The 8802-nt window shown below is 49.2% G+C and overlaps 1 protein-coding gene across 3 annotated transcripts; it reads left to right on the top strand.

Annotated features, from left to right (window-relative positions):
* Window positions 1-560: 560 nt before the first annotated feature.
* Window positions 561-7457, top strand: LOC138430295 (pulmonary surfactant-associated protein A). 3 transcript variants are annotated; one of them, XM_069572407.1, is made up of 7 exons: window positions 561-1218; window positions 1479-3051; window positions 3163-3379; window positions 4194-4388; window positions 4636-4755; window positions 5492-5569; window positions 6023-7457. In XM_069572407.1, exons 3-7 carry the CDS (start codon window positions 3292-3294, stop codon window positions 6397-6399), a joined length of 858 nt encoding a protein of 285 aa, XP_069428508.1. In that variant the 5' UTR covers window positions 561-1218; window positions 1479-3051; window positions 3163-3291; the 3' UTR covers window positions 6400-7457. The 3 variants fall into 3 exon arrangements, with proteins under 3 accessions (XP_069428508.1, XP_069428509.1, XP_069428510.1); XM_069572408.1 differs by lacking the exons at window positions 561-1218; window positions 1479-3051 and adding an exon at window positions 3735-3794 and having other exon boundaries at window positions 3340-3379; XM_069572409.1 differs by lacking the exons at window positions 561-1218; window positions 1479-3051 and adding an exon at window positions 3735-3798 and having other exon boundaries at window positions 3341-3379.
* Window positions 7458-8802: the final 1345 nt, after the last annotated feature.

The following is an 8802-nucleotide window of genomic DNA, read 5'->3' as shown; positions in this document are numbered from 1 at the left end:
AGTCCCTCTGTCCACCTGGCCCACCCCACAGGCTACGTTCAGCTTTGCTTCCAGCAGGCAGTCACGTGTAAATACGCTCCAGAGCCTGAGCCCTGGCTGCTGCCTCCTCTCTGGGCTGAGCATGTGTGCTTTGCAAGGTGTCTGAAGCCCACTGCCCCAGAGAAAGGGACTCTTTGACTCCGTGAGAAACCTCTGCACATGGTCAACATCTCTGCTTTGGTGGACACTCGTTCCCGGAAGGCTGGTCAGGCACTCTGGCCACATGGTCCTTTCCTTTTCTCTCTCCTACCGTATCTCACTTCCCTGCCTGCCATCCTGATGTAGCCACGGAAACTCCCTTGGGAGAGTCGCTCTTGTCCAGGTGGAGGCAGGGCATGAAGCAAGCCCTGAGCATTCTCACCCCTGGCTCCTGGGTATCCCCTGCCACTTCAGGAGAGCTGGGGCTTGTTTTATTTTTTATTTTTTGGCCACACTCCACAGCATGTGGGATCTCAGTTCCCTGACCAGGGATCAAACCCACGATCCGTGCATTGGAAGCATGAGGTCTTAACGACTGGTCCAGCGGGCAAGTCCTGGAGTTTGTTTTAAATAGCAGCCTCATTTGAACCCACACACTCTCCTGCTCACCAACCACATAGAGGTCAGAGCCCAAGATGATTCACTTTGACCACGCAGTCCCAAATTATACCCATGAGGTGACAGCAAAGCCAAAGGAGATCTCTGTTCAACCTCTGCAGGACCAGGTCCCTGCAGGGAGGGTTGCCAGATAAAATATAAGATGCTCAACTGCATCTGAACCTCAGATAACCAATGAGTAATAATATTGCATACTTACAGTAAAAAGATTATTTGTTCCTTTGTGCACTGTTGGTGGGATTGTAAACTGGTAAACAGTCTGGTCACTATGGGAACCAGTATGGTGGCTCCTCAAAAATTTTAAAATAGAACTACCAGATCATCCAGCCATCTCAGTATATATTCAAAGTATATATCTGAGTATATATTCAAAGGAAACGAAAACAGGTTATCAAGAGATATCGGTATTCCCGTGTTCATTGCAGCATTACTCACAATAGCCAAGTATGGAAATAACCTAAATGTCCATTGATAATAAGATGTGGTGTATACTACCATGAAATATTATTCAGCCATGAGAAAAAGGACATCCTGCCATTTGCAACAATATGGACACACCTTGAGGACATTATGCTAAGTGAGGTAAGTATTAGTCGCTCAGTTGTGTCCAACTCTTTGCGACCCCAAGGACTGTAGCCTGCCAGGCTCCTGCGTCCATGGGATTTCCCTGGCAAGAATACTGGAGTGGGTTGCATTTCCTTCTCCAGGGGATCTTTCTGACTCAGGGATTGAACCCAGGTCTCCCGCTTTGCAGGCAGACTCTTTACCCTCTGAGCCACCAGGGAAGCCAAGTGAGATAAGTCAGAGACAAATATTGTATGACATCTACTTTTTTGTGGCAGAAAATACAATCAGAACACTCCAGACAAGAGAAGAATCATGATCAAAGACACGGAAAGCAGCACTCAGTTCTGTGAACTTGGAGCATCATCCTCTGAGAAGCTGCAGAAGGGAGAATTGATGGAACAAGAGATAAAGAAAGAGGTAAGGCCAGGTAAACAATTAATTCATGATTTTATTAGAATTTTTATGACACACTTTTATATATTGGCATTAAGTTATGTAAGTAACTTCTTAAACAGATGACCTAAATGATGAAATAAAACACCACATGATACTCTTGTCACTGTTTAATGAAAGTAATAGCTGAACCAGTGCTAATTTCTTCATTTTGATGGTTATGTGGAAAAATATCTATGTATAAAACATAAATTAAGGTACTAGGGTGACGGAATGTCATGGTTTCAGAAAAAAATTTGTACTGCCCTGCATCTTTCCTATAGGCTTGATAGGAAATTTAATTTTGATTCAAAATTTAAAAAGGCTCAAGAAGTTATATAACCTGATCAAAACCACATGGATAAAGAGTGGCAGTTCCAAATCACAACTTGAGTATTTCTGACTCCTAAGTCCACCCTCTCCCACACCAATCACATGGCCCTGACCTCCAGGCTGCCTTCTCCAGGGCCCTTCAAGATCTTCCCAAGAAGACTCTCCCTGTTCTTGTTCCTTCACCCCAAGAACCACACTCCCTCCAAGCCAAGTTGAAGTCCTTAAGCTGGACCCAGCTTGCCCCAGCCCAGTGCTGGCCCTGGCTCCCCATCCCATGCCGGCAGAGTCACAGGCATGTGACAGCTGGCAGCAGGGCAGCTGGAAGCACTTAGAGCTCCAGATCAGCTCTGACAGGCCTCCTGCTCCCAGGGGAGGAGTTCCATTAGCTGGGCTCCCACTCTCCCTGCGGATCTCAAGATTTTCAGACCACTCACAGGTAAGCATGGCAATCTTTTCCTGTCTTGGTTCTCCATTGTTACCATCCTACGTTAGAGATTCCCTCCTAATTTAGTGGCTTGAAGAGGAAATCTCTTCCATTGTCTTCACAAGTCATTCTACTACTTAAAGATATCACCACTGCAGTCATTAGACATCACCATGGTCAAGACAGAAAATATGGCTTCCTGCCCTGTCTCCCTACCACTGAGCCTGCCAAGGCAAAGGAGTGGGGACCCAGCCAAGGGATCACCTGTGCCAGTGAACCATGTACCCATCAACTCAGCCACAGACCCCAGAAGCAGGAGTTGGGAGGCTCAGTAGTGAGCCATGCCCCTTGACAGACAGTTTGTTCCAGCTCAGTCTGATGATCCCTTGGCTCGAGACATGACCTCTGCGTGGTTTAGAGCCACAAGGATGCTTCCAAGACCAAAGAGTCTCTGGAACTGGAATGGCCCCAGCGGACAACCCTTTATACCACTGATCTGTCTCTCTGCTTCCCTGGGAAAAGAGTCCAGCCCTGGTTTGTTCTCTCCCACTGGTGGGCTTTTTGAGGGTAGTGATCCCAGGAGTGTGAACATGTCACCAGCCAGGACCAGGGACCTGAGACCCAGGAGGGAGGAGACTTGCTTTGCCACATGCCTCCTTGTAAGTGCTCTCGTCCTTCACTGCGTGGGAAACTGGATGGATGGAGGGAGAGCGGGTGACCTCCGGCCCATGGGAAATTTCCCTTCTTACTGACCTGGAGTTTCTCGCTAGCAGATTTTCTAAGTGCCTCTCCAGCCTGAGTGCCTGTGAGGAAATGCTGAGTAAACAAGATGGCGGCTTCCTGCCCGGCCCTTCTGGTGTAGAGGCCCTTGTGACAGGAGTCTCTACGGGTTGGAGAGGATGCCTGGGGGCCTACATCAGTATAAATGGCACCATCCGCCTGGCCACACTGCTCTGGAGGCAGGGAGCATGGGCTGTGTTCGTGCAGGTGAGTTTAGCCCCATCCTCTGGGTCTTCCCCAGGGCAAACCGGCCCAGCAGGCACAGGCTTCACCACGGGTCAGGTGGGGAGGAGGGTCCTCCTCTGTACTACTGGGAGCTATTCCATAGAGTCCTAACTACGGGTGCAGGATGATGGGCTTGCAGATATCCTCATTCTTTACTGTGCTCCTAGGCCAAGTCCCTTCTCCCCAAGGACTCAGCAGGGCCAGCAGGGTTGGGGCAGGGGGAGAAACAGCCTGCCAAGGAGAAAGGGACACCAGAGCAGGGAGGAGGGGACTCCCTGTTGTTGACCAACTGGGAATGGCCGAGCCATGGGCCCTGGTCATTTCTCCTCATCCTCAGGATTGTGATCCCTCAACTCAAAAGGAGGCCATCTGAGAGTACGAGGGACAGACAGAATGAGTGAGTGAGTGACCACTTCCTTCCTCCCAGCAACCTGGGAGGTACAGACCAGGATTTCCTCCAGGACAGACGTGTTAGGGGAAGCCAAGAGAGTTCCCTGTGGGTACACAGTGAGGAACAGAGACTCTATTAGAACCCAGGTCCTCTGACTCTCCAGAGCTCTTTACAACCCCTCACCTGCCCAGGTACCATACCACCTCCAGCCAAGGGGATGGGGCATGAGACCGTGTTAGGTACCAAATGATGCTGACATTTCCAAGAATAGTTTGGGTCTTTCCAGAGCTCCTGAGAGTACCAACCCAGCCCTCAGGCCCCAGCATGTGCTGAATCTTGACAAAGCAGAGCAAGGGGAAACCCTGATAAATGCTTCAGCGGGGCCACGGCCCTTCCCTTCCTCAGGAGGAGCCGCTGGAGCAGGCGCCATGCTGCTGTGCTCTTTGACCCTTACGCTCCTCTGGATGGTGGCTTCTGGCCTCGAGTGTGACACGAAGGAAGTTTGTCTTGGAAGCCCTGGCATTCCTGGCACTCCCGGATCCCATGGCCTGCCAGGAAGAGATGGGAGAGATGGTATCAAAGGAGACCCTGGGCCTCCAGGTACTGAGTGGGAGCTGGGGGACAGTGACCTGATTTCAAGGGGAGCACCTGCCCAGGTGGGTCCAATGCTCAGCTGGATGGTGGGTATTTCCTGGGACCCTTAGACTGGAACAGCCCTGGATGGTCTATCCTCAGTGCCCGCGGAAGGACAGGCAAGTCAGCCTGGCTGAAATGGAGGTCCAGTCACTTAAGCCCCAACTCATTGTGGGTTACAGATACCATACATCCTCCTCCCCTCTCTCTGCAGGCCCCATGGGCCCCCCTGGAGGAATGCCAGGCCTCCCTGGGCGTGATGGGATGACTGGAGCCCCTGGCCTCCCTGGAGAACGTGGAGAAAAGGGAGAGCCTGGTGAGAGAGGTCCTCCAGGTGAGCTGGATGGGGCCAGTGGGCAGAGGCAACTGGACACCGTGCCCATGTGTTCAGTTACATGAGGAATGATGGGGGTCAGACAAAACTGTTCAAGTTCCCAAAGGGCATCCTGGAGGTGTTTGGGGTGTGGGTCATAAGTGCAGAGTCTGGTGGGAATCGAAAGTTTTCTGTGCATTACAACTGCTGCCAGGAAGATACGGGACATCAGGTGTGGGAAATGGAATAGCGATGGAAGGAGGGGAAGCCCTTCCTGGGGCTGAGGTGTGTGGGCTCACATGGACCAAGGAGCAGACAGATGATGAAACTGGGGGCCCTGCTTGCCCAGGGGGCCTCTGGAGCTCTAGGTTTCTTACTATGCCTTATAGCAGCAATGAGGGTGCATCAGAGTACAGAAAGAACCACATTTGCTCTTAATGGAGGGTGGGAAAGGGGCCCTGCCCAGGAACTAGAGAACTCCACAGATATGGACAGACAGAGCCACGGAAGGACATGGAAGGAAAGAAGAGCAGGGAAGGGGCAAGCAGGTGCAAGGAGGCACTAAGGGATAAGCGTGTAGGGAAGACGGAAACCCACTCTGGCCTTGTGGACCCTTATGACCGGGGGCCCGGGTGGTGGCTCTAGACAAGTGAAGGGCCGAATTCCAGGCTTGCAGTTGATCTCAGATCTGCTTGGCAGCAAGTGGGGTTGTTGTTGGCCTGTTGGTCCTCTCATCTCGCCGGGGATTTCTCTACAGGGTTTCCAGCGTATCTAGATGAAGAGCTCCAGGGCACACTCCATGAGATCAGACATCAAGTCCTGCAGTCACAGGGCGGTAAGGGGTCCCCCTTGGGGCTCTATATGGTAGGGGGTCTCCCATTAGTTCTCCTCATCCTCAGAACCAGGCTCCAGAATCTAGAGACTTGATGAACAAGTGTAGATGTGGAAGTCATTTTTTAGATGTTCTTAAACGGCCAGAGGTGAGAGAAATAGACATGAATTAGTTCCCTATGTCCTGGGGAAGCAAGGTCCCTATCGATATTGCTTTCTTTGATTCCCAGGAAATTGCACAGTTTATAACACATAATAATAAGTAATTGCTAAATGGGTGAAGGAATAAACAGAATCATGAGGGCATAGCAGAGAATCCAGAAAGACTGGGGTTGGAAGAAGGAGGGATGACAGAGGCAGGCAAAGATAAAGAGACTGGGGAGAACACAAAGGTGGAGAGCCTGAAGGGAAGGAGGCAAAGAGGTCTGTGGCCTGACCTGGAATCTTCTGCTGTCAGTCCTCATTTTGCAGGGGTCCATGCTGGCAGTGGGAGAGAAGGTCTTCTCTACCAATGGGCAGTCACTCAATTTTGATGCCATTAAAGAGTTATGTGCCAGAGCAGGTGGACACATCGCTGCCCCAAGGAGTCCGGAGGAGAATGAGGCCATTACCAGCATCGTGAAGAAGCACAACACCTATGCTTACCTGGGGCTGGCTGAAGGCCCCACCGCTGGAGACTTCTATTACCTGGATGGAGCCCCTGTGAATTATACCAACTGGTACCCAGGGGAGCCCAGGGGCCGGGGTAAAGAGAAGTGTGTAGAGATATACACAGATGGTCAGTGGAATGACAAGAACTGCCTGCAGTACCGACTGGCCATCTGTGAGTTCTGAGCAGGCACCAAAGCCACAGGATGGACAGAGTCCTATCTTTCCTTTCAGCCTCCATCCTGGGAATCCACCTGGTCTATGGATCAGGTGCTATAATCCCTTTGTGGCTATCAGAAGTGAAGGCACTCTTGATCACTCCACTCCTGGGTGGATCCTAACTCCTCCCCAATGATCACTAATCAGTCTGACTCCCCCAGAACCCCTTCTCAGCATTGCACTCTTGGCAGCCACTCTAACTTTGCCCTTCTGCAAGAGACAGAGGTTTCTTTCCTCCTCTTCTTGTCCAGTTCCTTTATTTATAGATGGCAACAGTAAGGTCCTGAGATGAAGGTTCCCTCCAAAGCACCACACTGGGTGCCTGCTTCCTGGCCCCCTCTACTCTGTCTTTGCAGCTCACTGCTTGCCCAGCCTCATCAAGATTTAGCAGTTCTGCTCAAGCACAATGATAGGTGGACTTCTGGGAAATTTCACACATGTGGAGCTAAGGATACATTTGGGTTTATCTATCAACCTGAGATCTATGGGGAGGCATCTTGTTGGGCTCTCCATGAAGTCAGAGGGTCAGGTGGTGCTCCAGCATGATGGAGGCCAATTTATTCCTAGTGATTGGCAGGTATTATCCACTTCCTTGAGTCTTGGGGTGTCAGCCAGCGCCTCTAAGGAAGATCTCACCCCCACCGTAGACATTACCCAAGTAACTGCCTGCTGATGAACACATTCCCCACCTCTTCAGAACTCAGTGAGGAGTTCACACCACTTGTCACACCACCATTTATTGAGCACATACTATACACCAAGCACCTTGACATGCACTTCTAAAACATCTTATGTGATTTAATCTTCGCACAGTGTCATGGGATGAGCATTATTTTCCCCAATCTTTTATATAACAACGCTGAAATTTAGAGAAGTTAAATGTTTTGAGTTTCTTTTTTTAAACATGAAGCAATTGGCAGAGGCTGGTTTCAAACTCATCTACCTGGACCTGAAGCTTGTGCTCATAACCACCCCACCTCACTGAACAGAGATGATTCAAGTGTAATAAATCATGACTGTGTTAACATGAGTTTCCACTGCTTTGGTTTCAAGAAACATTTCTGTATTTTTAGAAGTCAAGTTAACTCTAGCTCTGAACCCCCACTTACCTGAAAAGTAAGAGTGGGAAGTGCAATCTCAGGTTAAATTTTCTTTGTTGGGTGATAGGGGCCACCTGGTTCCATCCTGGAAGCACACTGGGCACCATCATTCTCTCTACCACCCACACATGCAAAAGAATAAGACAAAAAGTTACTGCCTACCTTTCATTTTAAGAACCTACCACTCTATGGCCAGGGTGGTGGTGAATCAGAAATTAAGCAGATTTTAATGACAAAGCTAGGGGCAATAATCATTTGGAGTATATTTTAAATCAACCCCAGAAAGTTTGCATTCTAAGGAAAAATATATGTAAATAATTATGAGACTGTGTATTAGTTTGAGGAAAAGAATGAGCTTCAAGGCTTCAAGATTGTACTTATCTATAAGATTATTAAGATTCTTGAACGTGTTATAAAATTTGTGAGTTACATGGATGCCTTTCTTAATGTTGAACAATTCCATCCCTGGAATATACTCAACTTGGTCTAATAGCTCATATTCTCATAGCACTTTCAGTTCAGTTCAGTTCAGTTGCTCAGTCGTGTTCGACTCTTTGCGACCCCATGAATCGCAGCACGCCAGGCCTCCCTGTCCATCACCAACTCCTGGAGTTCACTCAGACTCACATCTGTCGAGTCAGTGATGCCATCCAGCCATCTCATCCTCTGTCAATCCCTTCTCCTCCTGCCCCCAATCCCTCCCAGCATCAGAGTCTTTTCCATTGAGTCAGATCTTCGCATGAGGTGGCCAAAGTACTGGAGTTTCAGCTTTAGCATCATTCCTTCCAAAGAACACCCAGGGCTAATCTCTTTTAGAATGGACTGGCTGGATCTCCTTGCAGTCCAAGGGACTCTCAAGAGTCTTCTTCAACACCACAGTTCAAAAGCATCAATTCTTCGGCGCTCAGCCTTCTTCACAGTCCAACTCTAACGGCTCATATTCTCATAGCACTTACTATGTGCCATATATTATACTTGTACTAACTCATATAATCCTCATTAACCCTAATATGTAGATGCTATCATTATACCCAGTTTAAAAATGAATCAGTTCAGTTACTCAGTTGTGTCCAACTCTTTGTAACCCTGTGAACTGCAATACGCCAGGCTTCCTGTCCATCATGAACTCCCGGAGCTCACTCAGACTCACGTCCATCGAGTTGGTGATCCCATCCAACCATCTCATCCTCTGTCATCTCCTTTTCCTCCCGCCTTCAAATCATCCCCAGCACCAGAGTCTTTAAAAATGAATACTGAGGCACATATAGGT

This window comes from Ovis canadensis, chromosome 25 (genome assembly GCF_042477335.2).
Source record: "Ovis canadensis isolate MfBH-ARS-UI-01 breed Bighorn chromosome 25, ARS-UI_OviCan_v2, whole genome shotgun sequence".
NCBI classification, from domain to species: Eukaryota; Metazoa; Chordata; class Mammalia; order Artiodactyla; family Bovidae; genus Ovis; species Ovis canadensis.
This window is presented reverse-complemented; position numbering and strand designations above follow the sequence as displayed.

Excerpts from the sequence above, each read along its gene's own strand:
- LOC138430295 (XM_069572407.1), top strand. The coding sequence starts at position 3,292 with ATGCCTGGGGGCCTACATCAGTATAAATGGCACCATCCGCCTGGCCAC. Across the intron at positions 3,380-4,193 it reads CATGGGCTGTGTTCGTGCAG|GAGGAGCCGCTGGAGCAGGC; the intron begins GTGAGTTTAGCC and ends TCCCTTCCTCAG. Across the intron at positions 5,570-6,022 it reads AGTCCTGCAGTCACAGGGCG|TCCTCATTTTGCAGGGGTCC; the intron begins GTAAGGGGTCCC and ends TTCTGCTGTCAG.